The sequence below is a fragment of the Dufourea novaeangliae genome, unplaced genomic scaffold (assembly GCF_001272555.1).
Source record: "Dufourea novaeangliae isolate 0120121106 unplaced genomic scaffold, ASM127255v1 scaffold22, whole genome shotgun sequence".
In the NCBI taxonomy this organism is placed as follows: Eukaryota; Metazoa; Arthropoda; class Insecta; order Hymenoptera; family Halictidae; genus Dufourea; species Dufourea novaeangliae.
The window spans coordinates 681555-707559 of NW_015373898.1; the positions used below are offsets into that span (position 1 = coordinate 681555).

General features: G+C 35.0%; 1 protein-coding gene across 1 annotated transcript in view; it reads left to right on the forward strand.

Annotated features, from left to right (window-relative positions):
- LOC107193407 (aryl hydrocarbon receptor nuclear translocator-like protein 1) overlaps positions 1 to 26005 on the forward strand; it is a 51661-nt gene that overhangs the window by 17542 nt on the left and 8114 nt on the right. The window contains 7 exon segments of the mRNA XM_015582848.1: positions 1930 to 2133; positions 6212 to 6220; positions 8889 to 9003; positions 12381 to 12498; positions 18524 to 18706; positions 24223 to 24463; positions 25484 to 25622. Of these exon segments, the coding sequence (XP_015438334.1) occupies positions 1930 to 2133; positions 6212 to 6220; positions 8889 to 9003; positions 12381 to 12498; positions 18524 to 18706; positions 24223 to 24463; positions 25484 to 25622 (1009 nt within the window).

The window sequence follows — 26005 nt, forward strand, 5'->3', positions numbered from 1 at the left end:
GGCTTGTTTTGAAGGCAAAGAATCATTATTTCTGAAATACATGCAAAATTCCGAACACTGTTGTCTACGAGGAACATCCGTTCTCAAATATGAACAAAATTTTACAATTTGAAGGGTCTCTTTATAAGGGAAGATTTTATCTCTTAGGCACCGAGTTAAATAAAATCGAATGAAAGAGTAAAAAAGTAGAAGGTTTAAGCTTTAATTTTCCTTTCGCTTAAACAAAATCTGACGAATATTAAGAGAGTTATGGAACATTGAATCTCAATATGTTTTCACTAGTGCACAAGTGAGGAGATACTTTTGAACAGAACTGTAGTTTTAGCACCTCCTAGCACCTAAATTTTCAAGAAATATATAAAGCAATGTCCAAGGATAAAAATATATCTAAAGCAAAGGAGTGCTTTGGGGTGCAAAAAAGTAATTCAATGTTTTAGACTTGATTTTACAAAAAAAAACACTGTTTTCAAATTGTTATTTTATCAAAACCACACAAAAAAGTGATGGAAACAAGGTGCCAAATTACTCTACATATCTTCCTCTATATCCTACATATGTTGTTATTGCACTTCCATAACACTACACTTGTAATAAATCACTTTCTTAATATAGGTTTCTTGGCAGTTTCTTCGAGCACAAAAATTGTTGACTTTCAAGCCTCAATTTGTTACTGAATACTGCTGTTTTCGAAAAACCAAGATGGCAGTTTACTTTTATTCATTCTTAGGGACATAGGGATAAAGTTTCATTCATTTTAAACAAAGATAAAATTTGGGGTTTTGGCCAGCTTTTCTGGTCAAATACCCCACTGTGCGGCGTCGCAATCCGAGACTCTACACTCTGCTCCACGGAGCCCTCCTATTTGCCACTGATGTTATTTGCTCCTTTTTCTTGGGTATGGAGGTCGTGATCCCACATACATGTAGCTAATTATTACAAATAATTATTATAAGTTATTTCCAATCTTCTGTCCCCTAACTCTATTTTCACAAAATGTCAAATGTCAAACGTGTTGCGGGACAGTAACAAATTGTGAATACAGTAGACTCTAACTATATTGCCACGTTCGGGGCTGTTAGGGAGTAAAATGGCAATGACTTCAGTGCCCCCTCCATGCTAAGTTTTATCGTCATAGCATCAGCCTCAGTGCCTGCGAAAAAGCTAGATCGTGCTGGTGCGCCGGCGTACGCAATGTGGTGGGAGAGCGAATTTGTGTGCGCGAAAGTACGTGTAAAGGGAAAGTGCCTCGTGTGGCAATGTGTTCAGTGGCAATATAGTTAGAGTCTACTGTATATTCATAAATATCGAAAATAAAAAAATCAATTTGAAATATAATAACAAGTTTTTGGTTGTTGCAACGTTTCTGATATCTTTAGACGATATTTATATGTGCAGTTTTTAATTGTCTCTGTTTTACAACTTAAACATCATCGATGTCTGATGAACAAAATGAATGAACGTAAAACATACAAAATCAAAAAAGTACAAATTTTGGGCTTTAACTAATTTTTTTACAAAATTGGTCACGCTATTTATTAATATCTCGTCGAGTTACCCGAAATTAAAGAAAATTCATCGCTGTACGTTAATTTGTTGCACAGAAAACCTGAATTTTTCCGGGTCCGCTAGATAAAACGCGCGAGATCAATTTCGGGCAGCACGCGCTCGTTCGCATGGTGAGATCTTTCCATTACGCTCTAGCCACTCGGTGTCGCGTTTGCATACAATGTGTTGGTTATGATGGGCATATTTGTTAAAGAATAAACAACTTTTGAATACTTACACCTATCTAATTAAAATCGAACAATTACAACAATTTAATGAATTCTGTATAAATATTTAATAAAACGTTGGTGATAAATCGTGCTTTTAAACGGGAAAAGTTTGATGCCATCGTATTAACGTGTTCGTGATTTAAATGTATTGCAGACAGAATCACAGCGAGATCGAGAAGAGAAGAAGGGACAAGATGAACACCTATATTACAGAGTTATCAGCAATGATACCGATGTGTCACGCGATGTCTCGAAAATTGGACAAGCTCACTGTCCTCAGAATGGCTGTGCAACACTTGAAGACGATTCTCGGAGCTGTCACATCGTACACGGAGGGTCACTACAAACCGGCAATCAGGTGAGTTTCGTTAAAGAGTTTCCTTGTTAACGTTTCGATTTACGTTAAAAATTAACGACTCTTGTTTCTTAGAAATTGTCAGCTGTTATTATAACCTTTCGAGTATTTCTACCTATATTTTATTATTCAGGGATTCCTTCGATTATTTTCAATCGACGATTGGTTCGAAATAAGGTAGAAAAAGACAGAATTTTAGATTAAATTACTCATTAAGTCCATAGACTAGTGTAATAATTATAACGACTCTTAGGCGTGGGAATAAACGTTGTTCGATCGAATTCATTACTATTGTAGCTTATGATTTTATTGTTGTGATGAACATCATACTGAAGTAATGGACAGTTTTATTGTTTACTGAAACTTCCCAAGAACGTTAATGGCGCAGTCTGGTGATGTTCATTTCAAAAAACGTGCATTTAGCAAAAGAAGAACTTGATTACGCGGACCACTTCATTTTCCATTTCCTCCAAGATTTTCCCACGCGATCGCATTTATGATCGCATAACGTTGAGCCCCCGCAATCGGCCAGTTGGCAGTAAAGCGGGTGAAAAGTTTTTGCGTTCCCTGCAAAAGGCAATCCGTGTCTTTCGTAATCCTTTCGTAGGAGACTGACTGCGTCTAACAGCTCTGGCTAACCTTTCTCCGGCGTGCTACACATTTTTCACAGCGATCAGTCTCGTGACGGGTGAAAGAGAACGGTCCGTACCCTGTAGATCTGCAATTAGCTGACAATGCTCGCTTCTCGTTACTAGGCATGTAATCACCGAAAGATCCAGTCTCATAAGCGGACTGCTTTATACCGTTTGTTAATCTGCAAAACGCACTTGTAATATTGACATTGAGGAAACATTTGCTGGTGAAAAGAAACATTTGTCGAATTTGCATTCTGATAAATTAGTAAGAATATTATTCTAACATTAACAATAAGTGATCAGTGATAACAGCATTAGAACTTTTCTCGTTTTTATTGTGTCGGTTATAAAACTGTTACCGCGTCCTTGCGCGCATTTAATTGTTATAACGTTCACTTTCCAAATCTTTCGTATTACTGTACGATTTCCTGCCTCCTCTTCTCTTCTGACTTTTTCAAGGGTTCGTTCGGGCCTTGTAATTTAAACTTGTGCACGTTCGATGACCTGGTTCAGGCGAGTCTTTTCCCTACGTTCTTTTCAGTTTTCCATAAAACTCTTTTATTCCTTGCATCGTATTCTGTTTTCCGTTTTCACTTCCTTAACTGCCTACTCGAGGTTGCGTTTCGGCTTAGCGGTCGTGCACATTTGGCGACCAGTTTTTTGAAATCTTGCTGTACGCCGACGTGTCCTTCGAACTGCCTCGATACTTTCTCCAAGTTTTCCCGTGTTAACGGTATTCTCTCCAACGTAAGCTACTTTTTTTTTCAGACTGCCTTACCTTCTCCCCTTCCCCTCCTTTTAACCTCGCGCGAACCGACAAAAATGTTCATTCTATCAGCCAGTCTTGCTCGATAGAGTAACCGTCATGTTACTTTGTCACGCGCACGATTCTATTTCTGTTATTTGTTAAGGTAACCTGACCGTTGATAATTAAGCGTTACTCACTAAAGTTTTATTTCCACTTACGACTAGTCTCGGTCAAAATAAGTTGTTCAATATGGCACAATTTCTATATATAGTACCAGAAAAATGAATTCAGACAAAGACACTTTTCATTGTATTTGTTGTTATGGTGATGTTACTGAAGCTCTGCCTTCCGGAGTGTTTATTATTATTCCGACGCAAGCTTTCATAAAAGTTACACGGAGCTACCTACGTATCACAAAATGTAAAATAAGTTTTATCTGTACTTAGCTGGACAGAAGTATTCGGACGTTCCATTCACAATCATAAATTGTAATCTGAAATAAGAACCTCACGAGAACGTTGTATATATCTTTATTTTATCAATTGAGCCGTTTATTTTGAAAGTGGGGCAAGTCCATTTTTTGTTACTGCGAGATATTTAAAGGTTTGCATTTCAATAAATTTAAAAATATTGGTAAGCACTAATAGACATATTTTTTGTATTTTGTGGTATTAGATAATGTAAGTTTATTATTCAATAGTGTTTATAGTGCTGGCTAAAAAAAATAAAGGTTTTATTATACCTAAATGGTCTTGCCTCACTTCCAAAATTAATGAATTATTGTAATCGTTAATTAAACGGATGATATTTCAGTTGTATCAGCCTTTTTTTAATAATAAAAACAAAATACTGTTCAATTTTATATAAATATTTATTCATTTGATGAAAAGTAATCTAAAACAAAGAAAACGGTTTTTAAATATTACAGTAGAAAATATAACATAAAAAACAATTCATTTTTATTAAGAATTTCAATGAAATTATACATTTTCGTTAATCATTTACTTTATACGTATAATTATATTGAATTTTACTTATGTTTTAACATTTTTAAATATTCATGATGAACGGGAGGTACATATGGTAAAAAATCCATGATGTCCTTATATTTGTCAGATGTAATAGGTCTACTTTTTTCATACAAAGAAGGTAATTTTATATTTCCAAAATTAGTTGGTTTTTCTCGTTGTGGTGATAAATCAATAATTTTAAATTCAGCCTGTCGTTCCATCGAAGTTTTGTATAACATTTTGTATGGTGCATTCCTTGTAAATGTGATCCAGCATATGTACATACATATATCAGACATGATGTAAAACCAACACATTGGTTTCACCATACAACAATTTATCCTAATTCTGCCGTAATATATTCGGTTAAAAATAATTTCAACCTAAGATGGACTTGCATCACTTTCAAAATAAACACATTTACAATACCGTTAATAGCTAAAACTTCCATCTCCCACATATTAGGGAATCTGAATTATTTTGACTATAAATTGTTTACAGATAAAAAGATGATATAAAATTTTATCTATAGTTATCATTATCTTCATTTTTTTCAAAAATGGACTTGCCCCACTTTCAAAATAAACGGCTCAATTCTTGGTTGGTACGAGGTAAAAGTTCACCTGATATTTTTAAAAGAAAGTATCATAGAAGTCTCAATCGGAGCGCCATCATCCATAGTTTCTTGATATCTGGGCATCCCCAAATAGACGGTATATTCAACAAAATAAACATTTTGTTCGAGGAGGACATTTAAAAAATATATCGAGTGTGGTCGACCTAAGAAAATAACAATTACACAAGTCAGACGTTGATTATTTAATGTAACATCAGTAGTATCCTTAATTCAAATAATACAAGAAACGATTTTTGTCCGAAAACATTTGTCCGGTACTGTATGTACGCGGCTGCAACCACCAGTCGCAAAGTTTATGGGATTATAAGTTGCAATACCCACGTGCCAAGCAGTCGCTTGCGACCGAACAACAATTTACTGAAAATTTTAGAGAAAATGATATGCGAAAACGTTCGTAACATGGATTCATTGTACTCTGAGCATTTCGTTCGGGAAATAGAAATCATTCATCCACATGGAACATAGAATGTTCAGATTACTCTGAAAGAAATAAAGAAAAACCTGCATGGGAAGAAACAGTTGTGACATTTGGCGGCGAAGAACTTTTAGATAAAGAAAAAAAACAGTTGGATAAGTGATTTTAATTTATTTAAACATAGAAGTATAGATATATAAACATAGATATATCATCATAGAATTAGAAAATTTAGTAAATACTGTGATACTGATTGTGAGAAATTTTTATGTCGCGCGTGACTCGCAATCAGTCGCGTCATTTCGCATCTCGTGCGGCTGACGGTCGCGTGCGTCTAGTAGCAAGTGGAAATAAGGCTTAATACCGACCATTCACCTTCCGAAAATAAAATGGCCGTTTTCTTGACGTTTATAATATTATAAGGCTAAATAATTATTTAAAATAAATTTATAGTGCAAAGTATGATTATTCTGAAAATTTTTATTAAACCTTACAAGAACTTTATTAGACACAATTTATATTGATTCTGGTATTTATGTTCGTTTTTTCGTTTCGATTAATAATGTTTTGATCTGTGAATTGGATTACGTTGTTCTACATTTTCTGGTGAAATACCGAGATTATTTTCCCCATGAGCAAACAGGAGTAACATGGAATGGCTATAGGCTACAGTTCCTTTCCGCTTCAGATTCCGTCACGCGACTGAGCACACATAGTGGCCACTATATTTTTCATTGTCGAGTGCGATACGTAAGACACGTATGTATATCTTTTATCTGGGCTTTCGTTCGCTCCCGCGAGTAAAATATTCGAGCTATCGACCACGCCCGGCATACCAGCTCCATTATTACCGCAGAAACTTTCATTGTGAACCGCGCCGAGTTTATTACTCTCCAGTGTCCGGCTCACGAGCGAATTAATAATTCTTATCGTATCACGGATAATAACCGTAAACCCGGAATCCTTGATTACAGGCTCCGATATGACGAAACCGGACACGGGCACATTCTTTTTTGTTTTCTTTTAATTTAAAAGGAATTACTCGATTGACGCAATGACTTCCTGGTGATCATGGAACTGCCGGTCACGTATTCATATTTACTACAACCTGTGCCTGTTTTCGTATTTTTTATTATATTCACTTTTATGTAGTTCAATTTGTGATATCGAACCAATATCTTGATTCACTTGCTGCGTAGAAATTCGCATACATGAGACAGCAATTAGAAATTATTACCTTATTATTGATCTTTTCTTTTAATTTTGATCTTAGCGAGACAAAACTTTCTCTTGCATGTATTTTTATAAAATGATCTATGAAAACGGTAATGCCCATGAAAATTGCACACTTAATGGACTTAGAAGACTAAGAACCAAACTGACCGATTCCATTTTCTAAAATTTCTCACTATCAGATCTCTATGCTTAAATATTATATGTTACATGTTATAATGTAAAATATATTAAATAGTAATATCTTAAATTTGTAATATCTTTCGGCTCTTTCTTACTTGAACGTTTTCGCTACTAACGACGATTCTAGTTCCCCTTGCTGAATGTTTCTTGTATCCTAAAGATGACTATAGACACCCGTCAAAATTTTGCATTACTTAAGAATTTATTTAATTAATGCAATTGATTACATGCATTAATTAAGCAGGCGTTACACTGTTTACGAAAAAATGTAAAAATGCAGCAGTTTCGTTTAAAAAATAAAAGGTAACATTCATATCCCTGAAACAAACGCAAAATAAAAAAACTCTGATTTACGAAAGTTATATAATATAAATAGATAAATATTCGAGTAACTTGAAAGTTAAAGATCTGTTCGAATATATTCGAGTAATTTGAAAATTTTCGAGGTGAAAATTCATTATTAAATAAATCGAAGTCTCACGAGCGCTCGAATATTCAACCCCTTTGAGTTTTTCAAGTAGCTCGCATTTTTTTCAAACATTTCGTCGATTTTAAGTAGCTCGGAAAATTCAAACGCTCGACTGGACTCGAGAAATCGAACCGAGTTCAGCTCAGCTCGTAAATTACGAGTACTCGCACACCCCTAATGCCGGGCCGTGAAAGCCTCAATTCTCTGATTTTAAAGAAGATGTTATCCAATAATCAAGGTTTCTCGTCGTACGTGTATAAGAATTTCTTTTAAATTCTACTGTATTCGAAAGTTGCAGACTCAAAAAGAAAAATTGTTATGTTTGTCCCTGGTCTCCCCTACACGTTCCATGAATTGGCCGCTACGAGCGCTATGAACGTGTAAGTATAAGTATACACGTTTCATAAATAGTTATAATGCCATAAACAGTTGAATATTCCGCGCACACGCGACTCAATCGTCAAAAGTATTGCCACACCGAAAGTGTTAAATACTGATTTCTTTCAATTCCTTCTTTCAATCTGATTATAAATGTTCATTCACTAGATACTGTTCATTCATCTGGTGAAATCTGTATTTTATCTTCTATATTTAATTAATTACATATTTCAAATTTTTCAAATTAAAATCTGTACATTATAAAAAGGTATAGATATTAAAAAATGTAATTTTCATGTGCCAAATATTTATTAATATTATTATTATTTAAAATTCGACGTTAATCATTGCAAAATCTCTTAAGTATTCATTCATTGGTGCGTTTCAGTGTCCTTTCTATTTGGATTATTATTTAAACGTATATAGATATCTATAATATAATAACAATTTACATCATTTTGTTCAGGAGAGTCCAGAGGATTGTTTCATGTAACAAGCAACTGAATAACTATTACTGTAGATGTAGAAAACATCTGCAAAATTGAAAATTTGCAATCTTTTAAAAATTGATTTTCTCAAAAACTGTACGTTCTGAGCAAAAACGGTCTTAAGATTTGTATTCAGCGTATAAAGATCTATCAGAGATACTTATTAACGGTTAGGAAATAGAAAATAGGTAAAAATTTGTTGAACAGTGTAATTAAATCAATGTTGAACGGTCGCCGATAACAATCAATGTATGTACGTAAATGTGTATGTACATGGATTTACCGGTGTGCGCCGATTGCATAATCACCATTAACTCTGCTACGGTCCTCGATTACAGATTCGAAATAATATACGAGGAAGGAGAAACACGCAGAACAGTAACAATTTCTGTACACTTTTGCAAACCGAAGAACATTTCTGAAGAGACCAAATTAAAGATAAATCGGGAAAATTGTAAATTCTTAACAGCGTTAAAGAAACGAAAACGTGACCCAATCGGATCGAAATAGACCCGAAGACTATAGCAGGGCTAATAGGTATTTGATCCTGGTGACGTAATAGAAGGCGGCTTCTTATGTTTCAGGCTGCGGAGGGTTTTGTCTTCGTGGTGGGTTGCGATCGTGGACGAATCCTCTACGTGTCCGAGTCTGTTTTGCAGACTCTTAACTATTCTCAGGTAACCGGTCAATTTCATTAGCTACTGATAACAACGCACCAAAAACACATAGTATTTTAAGAAATATTAATTTCCGATCAGTATCATTTCGCACATTTTATATCAAATTTTTTAAAAGACTAGTGGTAATGCACTACAGTCAATTAGTCTGATATGTGTACCTAATTATTAAATATCAATGATTACTAAAAATTATATTAATCAGTAGTCCACTGCTTTTTATTATAAAGAAATGAAATACACTCGATTAAATTGGAAACATAGGACGATCTGGATTAGTGAAAAGAATTTACCCCTGATGAGTACGAGTGAATTCTGCTCCACTCAATTCTTTACTCATTTCGCTCGCAAAACCTTTCATTGGAAAAGCATAGAATTAGACATTTATCAGTTACACGGAAATTTCACTGTGGGAATATTGCTAATCGACTGGAGATGTTGTTTTAAGCGATTTCATCTATCCAGGGGCCTAGAAAACGTACAAATTACGAAATTTTTTTAGGAGATAATACAGTTGTAACAATGAACCAAAATGTTTTTCCTCTAAAATATATAGCTACCTTTCTCTTAAATTATCCTAGATTTCGATTGAAAAATATTAGCTAAAGAAGATGTCGATGTATGCATGCATACATACATATATGTATACACTATCAGTAGTTGTTTCTTTTTATTTTTTTTTTCGAAAACATTGGCCGGTGAACACTGTCATCCACATAAACGATTTACCTGAAGACAAAAAATCAAATTATTAAGAATGAATAAAAGATAAATGTCGTTGACATTTTTTTATCTTGAATTACGATTTCCTTTCATGGAAAAACTCGTTCTTTTCTTTAATCATTAAACACTTTAAAGTGAATTTTTTATATACTGAGAACGTAATTGATCTTGTAGGGTTTCTAATAATATCTTACATAAGTTGCAAGCAAGTGAATCGATTAATTATTCCTGAATATACGATGTCTCTTACATATATAGAAAATAAAAATGTCGAAATTCTGTGATATTGCATTTTTCTGAAATCCCAATCCGCACACTATAAAACTAGGTACCTAGCAACGTTCGAGTACTCACACTTGATGCATTCAGAATTGTGTAGCTTCGTTATTTTTTGTGATGTTAAATTGAAGTTTTCAGACTCCATTTCCAAAATCCAAAGCTCTTCAAATGTGTAAAAATAAAAAAAAATCAATTTTTTGTCTCATCTATGTAAATATAAAGCCTTAAAAGAACATTCTACTTTGACAACCGAAAAGGTTAAGCTATCTTTAGGGTTTTTTCCTCAGTAAATACAATATGTAATCACATGCATTGTTTTAGTATTTATTGCACTACTTATAAATAATATACAAGAATTGCAAAAATAATATTGTTATATTTTGTTTTAAATTTTTTCTTAGTATAAAAGTGACATCTCAAAATAAGGTATCTCCATGGTGCAAGTGATTTCTCAGCTTGTAAGATTCATTGGAAACAGAAAATTCAAGAAGAATATTAAATACGTAGTATGAGTGCCGCTATTGCAGGAAGCACAGTTATGTTTATATCTTTCATTTTTCATAGTTGTTACATAACAAAATCACCGAAAAATTTTGTTCTTTAACTTTTGCATTGGACCCGCGTTATTTTGTTATTTTATAAGGTATATTATTTATTGTGCTTCCTGCGATAGCAGCACTTATACTACATAATTAACATTCCTCTTGAATTTTTTGTTTCAGATGAGTCTGAGCTGAGAAATCACCTGCGCCATGGAGATACATTTTTCTGAGATGTCACTTCCATGCTAAGAAGAAACTTAAAATAAAACATAATAAAAATATATTTGCAATTTTTTATATTATTAATAAGTAGTTCAATAAATACTAAAACGATGACTTTGATTACATATTGTATTTACCGAAGAAAAAATCCCTACAGATAGCTTAATTTTTCGGCCATCAAAGTAGGATAATCCCTTCATGAAAGAGTCCAAACACGATGTAAGTTAATTAGTTAGAACGGCTACCTAGCTACGTAGTTGAGGAGTGCCACGTTTACGCGATGAGCAAATTGTTTCTAACGGTTTGAACTCAAAAAATCAAACGAACGTCATCGGTCGGTTTGTGTTGTTTCCATAGTACAAGCGTTCATTATGACAAAATTGTCGTTTTTTATTGGAGACTGATGGTCAACTCGATTATGCATTGTCGTTTCAAAAGCTGAACGCCACACATCGTCGTGCGGGAATCCTCTTGTACGTGTGTGTGTGAGTGTCAGTGTGAGTGAGTGTGCGTGTGCGTGTTTGTATAAAAGGTGTAACAAAAATGTTGTCCGACCCGGAAAGGGGGCACTCGGGGGGTGAATTGGAACAAGTTTTTCCTTAGCAATAATGTAATCTGAGGCTTCGTTACCGAGATATTAACGAAAAAGCCCGACCAATCAGAGCGCGAGTTTGCCAGCCGAGTTCCCGCGGTAGTGTTCGCTACAAATCACAGCGCGTAGCCACCGCTAGCGCGGAAACTCAGCTGGCAAACTCGCGGTCTGATTGGTCGGGGTTTTTCGTTAATATCTCGGTAACAAAGCATCAGATTGGATTGTTGCTAAGGAAAAAGTTGTTCCAATCCCCCCCCCCCCCCCCAATGCCCCCTTTCTGGGTCGGACAACATTTTTGTTACATCTTGTATATGTTACATAATATATCATGTATGCATAGTATAAAATGTTCTATTTGATTCAATTCTCACAATACTGAATTTACAACAGTGGCATCCGATCTTTGCATCCATCAAAGCATGTTCCCCAGATTTATCCGCACTTAAGACTGATTGTGAGCGAAAAACACAAGTACTTACTACTACTTCCGCTGCTATAAATTTAGTGTTGTATGGGTAAAAGTGTCACATTTTGTATTGGCTGAATTCGCCTTAATGTCACCTACAATATAATGAAACAAAATATATGATTTTGATTAAAAAGCTCAAGATAACTTTGAGTTCATTATGAAAAAAATATTTTTTTGAAGTGTTTGTATATCATTGTATGTTGTCCACTCAACGCAGCGAAATTTTGGTTGCAAACTTATTTTATTACATTGCCACAAACGACTCAAAACTCGATCGGACTATTAAAGTGAACACCCTGTATGTATATCCTGTTTATGAATTTGTAAATATAACTAAAGAAAACGTAACAAGAGACTTGAATGTAGCTCAACACAGATTTCATTTTCTGCATGGCCAGTAAAACTTTTCTTTGGCTAATAAAAGAAGCCAAAACAATAAATATGACTGGTACGTGAAAACTTGTAAAAAGTTTTACATGAACACCCGTAGTTCAGGTACATACAAGTTTATGCTGGGATAAAAATATGTGAAACTTGATTTTTTGCGCAGGGTGACTTGCTGGGTCAGAGTTGGTTCGACATCCTGCACCCGAAAGACGTCGCTAAGGTCAAGGAACAATTATCATCATCGGATCTTAGTCCGCGTGAACGACTGATAGACGCCAAAAGTACGTTTAATTTAAATATATTTTTCTGATATCATTTCTGCCAAATGAGCTTTAGAAATTGTTCACTTAACTCCTAGTGTTTCATGCTTGTACCTATGCACTACACTATAGACTAGTAACGTGTTTATAGACAAGCAGCCGCACCCTGGAGAATTTTTGAGAATGTTGTTTATATAAAGTCTTTTAATCTTAAAAATTGCTACAATGAGCTTCCAAATTTATCTAGCTGTTTTTGTTATACCCCGTATAATGTTATATAAATATAATCTGGCTCATGTTGAGCGAAAGAAATCTTGCAAGGAACATCCATAAAGAGTGCCCCATTTCTGGGTCGGACAACATTTTTGTTACACCCTGGATATTTCAATTCATTTATTATAATAGAAAACGCATAAGAATAAATTAGCAATGTTCCATAACAAATCAAATAAATAAAAGTAAAAACCATACTGTATGTACTATATATTTGTATACGTAGGGGTAAAATAATCGAAATAAAACATAGAAGATACCTATTCCTTCTTTTAAATTTAAAAACCGTATGAAACGAAACCGTATAAATCGAGGAATGGGTGTGTGTGTGTATCGCCAACACGGCGATAGCATACATTCTTATCACCCCACATTCAGTCAAACGCCATGTCGTTTAATACTCGGCATTAGAGGTATCAAACGGGTTTCGATTCAGTGCGGTATTGGATTGGTATCGATTCAAGAAGAGTCGGTATGAATACTTGATACCAAAGTTTTGATACGTATCCATACTTCCCACACATTTCCGATGACAAAGGTGATAGTGACTCTTCAGAAGGTTTTTTACCAGACACTTTACTACTCAATATTAGTTTCAAATTAAAAACCTACTCCTCGGAAAAAATTCAATCTTTGAACATCAAACAATTTACATCCCGTCCAAAAAACTGGAATCTCCTCAACTTGTGACAGTTTCTCTTCATTCTCAACGTCAACACAATGTTTATGACTAATTTCTAAACAAGGCCTTCTATACAACGCATCAGCGTTAGAATGAAATTTTGCACTTCGATGTACGATCTCAAAATCATATTATTGAAGACGCTCGACCCATCTCGCTATTTGACCTTCTGGGTTCTTAAACGACAGTAACCATCTTGAAGCTGCATAATCTGTTCATACCATAAATTTCCTTCCATATAAATAATGATCAAAATGCCCTATAGCCTTTATAATTGCTAATACTTCTCTTCTAGTAATGCAATAATTCCTTTCTACCTTACTCAAGGACTTATTAAAATAAACAATTATTCTTCCAATACCATCCTGTACCTGAGATAAAACTGCTCCTGTGCCAATATTTGAAGCGTCCATATCTAAGATGAAAGATTCATGTAGAGAAGGAAAAACTACAATCGGCGCCGAAGTTAAACAATTCTTCAACCTTTCAGAAGCTTCGTCCGAACTGCGCGTCCAAACAAAATCCTTATTCTCCGTCAAATCATACAAAGGTCTGGCAATGGCAGAAAAATTTGTAACAATGCACGAAAAATAAATACACAATCCTAGAAAACTCTTAACGTCGGATTTATTTTCTCGCGTTGACCAGTCTTTGGCAGGTCGTCTCGAACAGATTAATGGCACCACCTGTGATTTCGTGAAGATTTTTATTCTATAATATTATTCCTCTCAACAAGCCAAACAACTTTCTTATTTAACCTTTTTATCTGTCTGTACTTGTTTTCTAATTATATGAATTAACAGCGGGGTCTCCAATCCCCAACTAACCGCAAATACGAAAAACGCAGATACTAAAAATCTGCAAGGTTACATAAAAATTAACATTGAATGTTTTGCTACTTACCTAATAACTGTTCACGATTCACGAAAGAAAAACACCGAAGTTGCTCTCATTGCTAGTCAAAATTTATTTGTTCCCTTTGTGGACTTTGTACCTGAGAATCCAGTAATGATAACACCTTTCGACATTCTGTTGGCCGGTTTGCGCCGTTACCCATTTCAACTGACAGTGTCTACCTGATAAATGTCAGTTGTTCGACAGCATCTGTTTGTCGATGACCAGCTTCGAATTAGCGGCGCGAGATAAGAGTATTGCAAAAGATCGTGGATCAAGAGATTCTTGGATACTTGGGATCGTTAATCACTGTTGCCGCAGGACTAATCGGCATCAATTTACTTTCTAAATCTTAAAGATCTTGCGTCGTCATTTTTGATACGGCTAATCGATTGAGCACTGTATTGGTGAAGAAGACTGACTGAAACACTGATCACGATGACGACCTAACAGGTACAGATAAAAATGAAATGATATTTAGAACCGTGAAGCAATGATTATTAAATAGAATGCAGTGAGAATCATGAAATATGTTAAATAATACTTGTCAGAACGAACTTTTCAATGATGTGACACTTTGAACGAGGGCCACACATGGCACACAAAGCACACGTAACCGAGAAAGGGGGTACAGTAACTACAACTTAAAAAAAATCATTTTCATCTGTCTGTTCATCTAAACAATACTGACACCAGTAAATTATTAAAAATTTAGAAAATGGAGACAATGTTGTAAATAACATATTAACTGCGATTGGATTACAGGGTATGTGGGGATTAATATATAACAATTAGAAATTAAAGGTATAGCATTAGCTTTTAAATAATTTAGTATAAGCTAGTAAACGTTTTCAAATAGTCTGCGTGTATACAATTTTAGAGAGACATTGCGTAAGGAGGTAGACGCAACGGAACACACGTTCTCACTATTGGTACACTCGGCGATACAAGTATTTACGTCATTATCATCATAAAACTCACCTCACAACTGTGTTAATTGGACGGGTGTACTAGCCGAAACAACCATGTAAAAAGGACCACATTTGGACAAGGCAGGGAACAATCAACTGACATCGTGACAGCGTATTTTCGGATATACGTTATTCGAAAAGCAAATTTACAAATTCTTTAGCCTCTCTCTTCAAATAATTATTAGTTTCCATTCTGTTTGAAAAAGTAATTATGCATTCGTTTTCTTACGTTACACATAATTTTCCTACATTTATCCTTCATTCATTAATTTCTTGAAATAACAAACGAAAGATGATAAAAAGTATGATTTTATTTGTTATGTCTTTTTTATTCGCTATTATACGCAGTTTCCTGCGTTGCAACCGACTTGCTTGTTCGGAGCTTTGTAGTACAAGCGCGGCGCGTGGCCAACGCTACCGCGGGAGCTCCAGCGGCATGCTCGTGCGCTGATTGGTCGGGGCTTTTCGTTAATATCTCGTTAACAAAGCCTCAAATTACATTTTTGCTAAGGAAAAACTTGTTCCAAATTGCCACACGAGTGTCCCATTTCAAGGAGGCCTGTCGAGCAACATTTTTGTTACACCTAACCCAGACCTCACGAGAGAAACTCCCTAAGTACACCCTCACTTTTTAATCAGCATTTGCCTGTTTGTATTAGATCTACTGAAAAGTTCTGTCCGTTTTCAAATTAAAAGAAAATAATACATTATCAATACATTTATTAATATTTACTGAACAATATAATGATTTGATTTGCGCAGCGAGAGAATCACCCCGCACAATAATAAAAATAGGCAGTCATATGTTTCAAACGAACACGTTCATAAATGTCGAAGCTTAAGATGACATTATCGGACAGAACTTTCCGGTAGATCTAATATTATATAGTACAATAAATTCGTGCGAATATCATGTCATGATGAATTTCTTCTAATACAAATCGCCTGTATGCGATGTATTGTACAATTGAATAGCATTTGCTTTTATATACCAGAATTGTGTATGAAATTTTTCGTATCGCGTTAGCAGCAATGAAGCTTCAGTTTAAAAACTATGGAGTCCAAAGTGAATAAAATCGAGCATCTCCGTCACGTGTTGCTATAGAAGTCTGCTCGTGGATGTAAAGCTACTGAATCTCCGTGAAATATTTCATTGTTTACAGTGAATGTGTTTCAGGACAACCTTCACGTTTTCACGTTAACCCGTTCACGAATCTTCTGTGTTTCGCGATATCAGTGTCAAAGGAGACCTAATTGGGTCACTGGCACTTCCACTAGCCTGGGGATCCACATGGCAGGGTACATACCTGGCAACGTAAACATGCACCCTACACCATGAAACTATTTACTAAAACAATTTTTCTATAAATACAGGCACGGCTTTTTTGGGCGACTGAAATTTTCTTCCACTTAGCTTTTTCTTAACAATTGGAAACACAAAAATGTCATATGAACTAACAATATAAAAAACGCGCTTAGACTTTTCGACCTTAAATTTATCAATCATAAAATGACATGAATCTACTCTCACGTCTTTATCGGTTTCGATAAGTATATGAGACACCCAACACGCACGAACCATGCTGAGACGTAAGTATTCGTGCGAAATCTTTTCAACTGTAGCCGATTCAATATCTAGACTGCGCTGTAGCTCGATGTATGATACGTTGTAATTTTCCATAATAAATTTTTCTGTTTTCGCCACTGTTTCCTCGGTAACAGCAGTTGCGAGGCATCTACTTCTGTCTTCGTCACTTAAATTCCGCATAACACCAGTTTACAATTGTTCTGGAAGGACTTTTCTCGTCAAAACCATTGCACGACCTTTGTAAACATTCCTATCCTGACAAACCGCTTTTAAAGTCGTAGTAGATCATAGCACGGAAAGGTTAGTTCTGAAGGTTCATGGTGAAGATTGACTTCTTATTTTTGTAATTTACAGAAAGTTAGAGATGAAGCAGGGAGTCATAGCATATCTTATGATCTCAGGCTCTCCCTGTATGCTAAGTCAAAATACAACTTGCTCCGATTTTTCTATTATTTTAGACCGGAAACTTTTAGAGTGACCTACGTACACGATGCACCTGTGTAGAATCAGAAATAATTTAACAACACCCCCCACATGCCGATTTATTCTTCGTACACCGCAGTAAAAAGTTCGATCTTTTTTCAACTATTAAAATAAGATGCATCTATTGGTAAAGAAAATTTATTTTAAATCTTTTTAACATAATTACATTATACGTGTCTATTGTTTTCGAAATTTAATTCTGCTTACAGAGAATTTACCAAAATTCTTTTCACTAATTGATGTTTAGAGGGTTGAAGTGTTACTGTTCACGAAAAAGCCTTTGATCCCCGAACTTCCTCGTTTCCTATTCTCGTCAAGGCTGATTTGACTGGAAATATGCAACATATGCATTCTTCCGGGGAAACTAGCAAGACATTTTCCAATAATCGCACGCGTCAAAGCCGATTCGCGGGACCGTGAGAAAAACACAAAAGCAGAAGCTGCTTGGACATTTTTCAAGGCTGTTTTGACATTTAGTTCGATCATTGAAACGGGAATACTCGATATAAAATTATAATACGTTGAACGGAAAATGTGTTTATTGTATGTATTATGTACAATGTACAAATTTATAAATATTTGTCGACTATCATAAGATACCAATAAATAATTCTCTAAATTTTGTAAAATTCTGACTTTTTAATATAAAATTAAGGAAAGCAGAAATCAACTAAAGATGAATGGTTTCACTGGATTAGAACCAAAAGGGATAATAAAATCTGTATTATTCTTTACCAATATTTTCATGGAAACGCATCTCAATTTGCTGAGAAACAAAAACTTTACTTTTCATTTCAAAGTCAAGAATAATCAGTTACAAAAGTATGGTAGTAAATGAATAAATAGGAATCACATAATATCTTTTTACTGTTAATTCTAATTTTAGAGACGGAATACATTTTATTTTAAAGAAAATGTATTAATAACTAAATGGATCAGATTGACTTTAATTTTAAGAAAATTTATAGTAGTTCAGTTCATCGAGAAAGTAAGAAAAATATACCACGCAAGAATGGTAATAAATAAATAGAGAAAACCACATGACAGAAATGTCACAATTAGTTCTATTTGTACACATATGTGAATAAACGTGTTATTTCGTTTACTAAACGAGAGAGTAATGTAAATAATTAAAATTGGTTGTTATTTTCTTAGCAATGTTACCAGTGAAAACCGACGTGCCCCAGGGTGTATCGAGGCTCTGTCCTGGCGCGCGTAGGTCCTTTTTCTGCAGAATGAAGCGAAAAGTGGAGAGTGTTCGTTGCGGTGAATTGCAAGTGAAAGAGGAAGCTGACACCACCAGCGGTTGTCATCGACGAAAAAAGCAGCAAAACATCGGTAAGCTGTCTCAATGTTTTACTCAATACATACTTGGACAACTAATTGACACGCATAACGCAAATACGTGACTATAATGAATCAACCAAATTTATAATCACAACTTTACCATTTATATTAAACAACCAAAGGAAAGTTAACTACAGAGCGCGTATCACAGTATTCACATATTCATTATGTTTCTTACCGTCCCTTTTTATGTATTTGAACGACAAATTCTGCACTGTAAGGCTGCAAAAAAATATTAAACTAAATTTCTACAATCTTAAAAGATCCTATCTTCAAAACCCATCTAAATCCCAATGATCCTGACTACGAAAATCACGAATTCTACGTCTCTCGGCATAAATGGTACTTAACTCATAAAAACAGGGATTACGTTCTACTAAGGTGAAACTGTTGTTAGAAAGTAGGTGAAATGGAATAATGGAACGACACTGACGTAATCACATCGCTAGCATTTGCACGTGCTATTTATAACCGAAAAAAGGGTATATCTTTACATAACCGAGACAAATTAACGAGAGTCAGTAATTACTGTCATCTCTGACAATCACGACTTATAATTATTTCTGTCGCATTTTTCTAATTCGGTAAGAATGAATGATATCCAGAGATACATTTGTTTACGAACGACACACAAAATGTGTGCAATAGCGACGAGTCAGTTTTGAACAACTCTATCCTTCATTAAGAATTCTATAAGATGTGCTTCGCGTCATAGAACATAGTATTTTTTCTAATACGTCTTATGAACATATTCTGTTGTTATATTGAATTGTTCACCAGCGTTAATATTATTCTCTCTCGACTTCAGAAGATTAGACAGACTTAATTCATAGATCATCTAAGTATAGTAAAAACGGTCGTTTGAATAAGTAAAGAGAATGCGACATCATGTCATAAATTTAATTCATCTCATGCAAAAATAGGAGAAGATATATTGTTGGTCCCCTAATCAGAGATTTGATGAAAGACCAAAATTTTAGCGACAAACTGCGTAATTTGGAAAAAACAGTATGGCTTTCTTTTAAAAAATCACACACAATTTGCTCGGCAAACACAGATAAAGAAATTATATCATTATTGTCAGTGGCCTTTTAAAAAGTTGTCAAAAAACTTGGCTGTAACAAGTCACTAAAAATGCATTTTTTACATTCTCATCTGGATTTTTTTTCCAAGCCTCGATGACGTGAGTGACCAACATAGAAAATGTTTCCACGAAGATACAATTTTTTGTACACAATTTTGATTTAACACAAATTAGAAAAAAAAATTCATTTTCTTTTTACACGAATTGTTTTGAGTTAACACAATCGATCCAAATTACAAGAAACTATTTTGTGAAAAATCTCGAATGAAAGTCTTAAACTGGCCCGTAAATTACGTAATTCTTTTGTCAAACATGATCCTAATGAGGAACGAGCTGGAAAGTTTCAACGTAATCTGAAGTCACTAATGGTTTCTTAGAGAGAATTATCTAATGGCCTAGCCAAAGCACGAACACTACAATTGATAACTGAATTCGTTCCTAAAATGAGTGAAACATCGGCACCACAGGAGACTAGTGCTAATGTTGTTCAAGAGATCGCAAAAAGAAATTAACCAATGGAGCAAGAAAACGATGACCAAGACATTTGTTTTTCTTCTCAAGTGATAATTTACTTTATATAATATATTTTTATATACATGTGCAATCTTTATGAAATAAAAACACGTAAAAATGATAAGATTCTAACAACAAAAAGTTCATTATAATGGCGTGTTAGTAACCAAGAACACATGAAAAAAATCAAACATGCATATGGCAAGGAAGTATCGGTGTCGATTTCGCATAGCTACGGCACTGAAGAGTCGAGGTAAGCGAGTAGTGGCTGCGTGGAGGCAAAACACCGTGCACACGCTGCTGACGGATATTTTCCGGACCTGTTCGAATTAAAAACCGTTCCGACAATTTTTCTGGATGGTTCCTTCTTCATACATCTTTATAGAATTCGATACTGTGCAGCAAATTCGTCCTAGGTGAAGAACTTTTCGTAAAAATGCATGAACATTGCATAGAAAGTACGCATATCGGCTCTTTTTTAAACTTTGACAACAATTTACGACCATTGACAATTACAAAATTTAATAATTGTATATACTGATATATCCATAACCAAAACTCGTGGTTTCCAAAAACTGAGGGAGATGGAGACTTTCTGTTTCTGAATTCGTGATTTGAACGGGAAACTCTATAAGGATCTCCCTAGTGGACATTGCAGATCAAAATTCGTGTTGAACACTGTTATCATTAATTGAGATATTGAAATATAATTATTACAAAACAGGCGTAAAACAATCTCCAAAACAGATCTCATAGTTCTATTTGCTGTTACATGCTTTGCTTCTGCATTATTTCAGTCGCAGCGTCAGGTGCAATTCCCCAAAACAAAACATTTGTAAATTTTTCGATCTGTTACATCAGTCCAACAACGTAAGGCAGGGCTGTCCAACCCGCGGCCCAATACTGTAATGTTACTTAACTACTGAAATACTTAAAACATTCAGATTAAAAAAATTCTGTACGAAAAGAGGTCAAAGATTATTCAGTTACGACATTTTTGCTTATTTGGCATGGTGCATATCATAATTGTACATTAATTACTAACTTCTTTGCTTAACAACTATGGTTAAGTATTAGGATATTTCATGTCCCGAGTCAATTTTTTTTCTTCAAATGTGGGCCAAGAAAGCCGAAAGGTTGGACACCCTTGGCGTAAAGGAATACCTATGTACTGAAAGCTCCCATTCTCCCTCTCGCCTTCTCTCTACCCCTCCCTTTCTCTCCAAAAGATTCAGTGTCACTATCTCTTTTTCATCATTCCTGACATACCTGGACGCAAGTATTTTGCCGCGTGTTTCGTCAAACACGGAAACTGCACATGATTTCGGTGAAAAGATCGCTTTACCTATTTTCTTTTGGGTTAATCCACACCAAGCAGGTCACATTTGTACACGATGTCTAGGATTTTGCTCCAATTGAAATAGATTATTGTCCATTGAGAAATAGATTAATTGTTAATAGAAATAAGTAAATTGTTTAAAAGATGCAGACCCTCAAATATGGAAATTTTCAGCAATTTCTAGGAAAACTACTTTCACAACAAAATTTTTATCTCCTCAATTATTAAAAATACGAACCTGATTTTTCTTTCGCTTTAATCGCAAGAGATCATTCTTTTTAGTTAATTGTTTTTGTACAAGAAGTAATTTTTGCAATGCAGAAATATTACAAATATTTTTGTTTTTTAAATATGCCCCAGCTCAAGTCTGAAAAAATGTGAAAAAAATATATCCGTATTCTGTGGTCTTTTCCGTTTAAAATACTTTTTTTTATTCACGAAAGCTTCAAAATTGTAGTCGCATCAGGCCGACAAAAATCACGGCGTCTGGCAATTCAGATAAGCTCGCCGCGGCGGTTTTCGTAAGAATCGGTGAAAATTGCCAAATTTGAGGGTCTGTATCTTTTTAACAATTTCACAATCGGCGAAATGATGACTTAAATCCCTCGTATTTTAACATGTTATTCCAACTATAACATGTTTCAATTTAACTCTTTGAAATACGGTGGTATGAAAAATGTCCCACCTTTTTTTATACCGAACTCACAGAGTGAGACGTTATTCATACGACCTTCAAATCGTGAAATTACTAAAAGTGAAACATAATTGAAATAAAATAATAATTTAACACAGTTTATATACAAAAATGTCTGCAAGTAGGAATTTTTTTATTGTAAAACCCTGTGCTTTCAACAATGAGAGTATCCCAGATGTCCGCTTCTGATTGTTTTGGTTTTCGCGGTGGTCACGGGTACGCCAAGCACACTAGCGTGACCAGCCCCGCCCTTGACCCTCCCTTCTCTGGGGAGGGGGGGGGGCGACTGCTCCTCCTACCTACGTCGAGGGGTCACCACTCGACGCTGTCTCCTTTGAGCCGGCCGCAAAAGGGGCGGTACCCCCAGTATCACCACCTCGACCCGGGCAGCGCGAGAGTCACCGCAGCTGTGACCCCATGAACTCGCGTGCCCGCGGGGCAACGTCTGGTTCCTCCTCCTCCAACTTAGTGAACCCATCGTCGTAATTGTCGTTCAGAAGAAACAAGTTTAAAATAATGTTGAACTGTATTAAGCTTCCTTTTTCTTTCTCCGTCTATCCAAAATGCTACTGCTCTCCGCTTATACTAAACATTAACATCTTCGTCACGCTGTGAACAAACTCCTGCATATGTTTCTTCAGACCAATTTTCATTTTTATCACCTTCATCAACAGATAATTCATCAATGGTAACTCTTCCGAAACTTCGACTTCGTTAAATTCAAATACGCTATCAAGCAACATTTTCTGTATCGATTCTTTCAATTGTATTTCCTCCCTTGTTACAGGAGTTTCCATCAAGTACATTGTTCGAAATATTACTAATAACTAGACTGCGGATTTTATGCATTTATAGACTCTAGAGCTCTGTGAAATACAATAAAAACATTCATCGGATGCAACAACTTTTACATTTTATTCTTAACTCAATGACATACTTAAGAAAAGATAGAAATTCCTACCTTTGTTCTTATCTTCAAGAATTACTTTAGACAATTTTATTTTGCATGTAATCTGCAGTCTACTAATAACAAATTGATCACGTTCATCGGATTAATAATCATTTTCACTCACAAAAACTGTAGTTAAAAAGTCAATTCTACGAACACGACTAGCTGTTGGATTCTCGAAAATTTACGCTTCATTGACAACATTTCAAATATTCTAAAAGTTAAAATAAATTATGAAAACAAAAAGACATTTTTGAAAAATCAAAATTGACCATTATTTTAATGTTAATATATTTTACGAATTAATATTAATATATTTTCCGAAAGCCATAACAACTGGAAGCTGAAACAGCAGGCGTGCGCACAGGATATACATAAGTAATACAAACCTGCGAGCCTGTAGGAGGCAATTTAAAAAAATATATACAAATGGATTTGTCATTATGTAAATTTCAATAGTTATAAAAAGTTTTTTGTTATAAACAAATTGTATTTTTGACAATTTGTTAGCATCATATTATTGCAACTAAAAAAACCAGGAAACTCGCCCATTCAAAGTTTTCGTGTATCTCCTCTGGATTTCGAGATACTACTTCCAGGTCGAAACTTTGAGGGATGGTTTGACCCCCTATGTATGAAAACGGGCCGATAAAAAAAATACGTATTTCTTATTTTTCGGTCCTCTAAAGCTATCTGAAAACCAAAGCATTCGGATTCCGGCAAAAGCATTGGGATACTCTCCTTGTAAGAGTTAAGCCAAATCCCAGACATAATGTACAGAAGTGTAAATTTTTTTTATGTAAGTGTGTACAGACGAGTTTGTAGAAATTCACGATTTTCATGGTCAGAATCTTTCCAATTCAGGGGGATTTCAAAGCAAATGAAATCCAATTAAAGTGGAACAGTATGAAGTCCGTATTTTTTCCAGATTGGAAGTACTGTGTAATCCAGTGCACCGGTTATCTAAAATCTTGGGCACCTGCGAAAATTGAGTTGGAGGAACCAGAAGGTGACGGCGATGGAGATGCCTGCAATTTGTCGTGTTTGGTGGCAGTTGGCCGGTTGCAGTCCACGATACCTACAACTCTACCGAAGAAGCCACGATTGAGACCTATTAAATTTGTTTCACGGCACGCAATGGATGGAAAATTTCTTTTCGTTGATCAAAGGTTAATATACATTGCCCCAAAAAACTAAGAAAATACTGCATCTCCCTCATTACGCCACAGTCAAATCTCAAAACTTGTAGTTCTCATCAATTTGTTACGACATATGATGTGTATATACTTAATCGTTTTTGCATGTAATTGTAATGGAAAGATATTGTTATTATTACTACAATATTATTACCAGTATATTATCGGTATTGTCATCATCATCATCAGGTTCAGTCATTAATAACTTTCACTCTTCTGTAATTGTGAGAAAATTTATAATTAAGTGTCTCGGATATCGAATACACCAATAGTGACGCGGCTGTCAAGGCCGCATCATTTTGATTCGTGGTATAAGTGAAATTACGTATACATACAAGGTGTTTGCATTATTATTGTGCCCCATATTGCTGAGCAAGTCTTGCACAGTGAACTTTCGTGTAATGTAAACAAATATAGCTTTGCATGAAAAAAAATGAAAAGATCATCTTCATTATTCTGAAATTATTGCTAATTCTAAAAATGTATTTAACCCAACGTACTACTTATAAGAAACATTGAAATATTTTTCTTGTCCACTTCTTCCGTATACTGAAATCTAAAAATTCTCATTCCGAGAACAACGGTTTTTTAGCGAACTTTACTTTCAAATCACGCATTCAATGTGCGGTAACTAATGCTAGTCTATACTATTTTTGTCAGTTCTATTAGTGGATAGTTATAAAGTATTTATTAATTATTAGACTGCAGAAGTTTATGCAATATGCAATTTTTAGACGTTACTTTTGAAACATCCAATACTCAAGAAATTGATTTCATGAATTATGGAAGTTGCCAAATAAAAAAAAGTTGATCAAATTCCTTTTCTCAGTTTGCTTTACATAGTTGTACGTACCATCAATGCATAAAATCCGGAGTCCGATTATTATTATTGAGAAAAGAAAAACTTTCTCAAAAACATAAAATTATTATCCTTGTCATGAACTATCATTGTTGCATTCAGTACTGTTATTGTTTAAAAACAACTGTTTATAGGGCAACGTTAGTGTTAGGTTTCCTACCGCAAGAGCTCCTCAGTACTAGCATGTACGAATACTATCACCATGACGATATTCCACATCTCGCGGAATCTCATAAAGCTGCTCTTCAGGCCTCAGAATGCGTCACCACGCAGGTAAGTCTCAATTACTTTGTAATGATAATGAAATCTCTTTGAAACTGTCGTTCCTTTTGCACTGCAGATGCTGGCAACTAGTATAGCAACTACTAGCATATATGTATACTATTCATCTTGCGAATCTTCTAAGGAAGTAACCAATAGACTGAAAATCTAGATATCAAATATACATATGTTCATCGAATAAAAAAAAAAGTGAATTAGTTAGAATTTTGTGAATAGTCTTACCGTCTCTGACAACATTCAAAATTCAACCAATCGCAGTGTAATTCTCCCTCTGACCCTCTCGCCTTCTCTCTCTCCCCATTTCACCCCTTCCTCCTCCTGCCCCTCCCTGCCCCATTTACCCTCTCTCCCTCGTACACATTCCATCAGTGCCA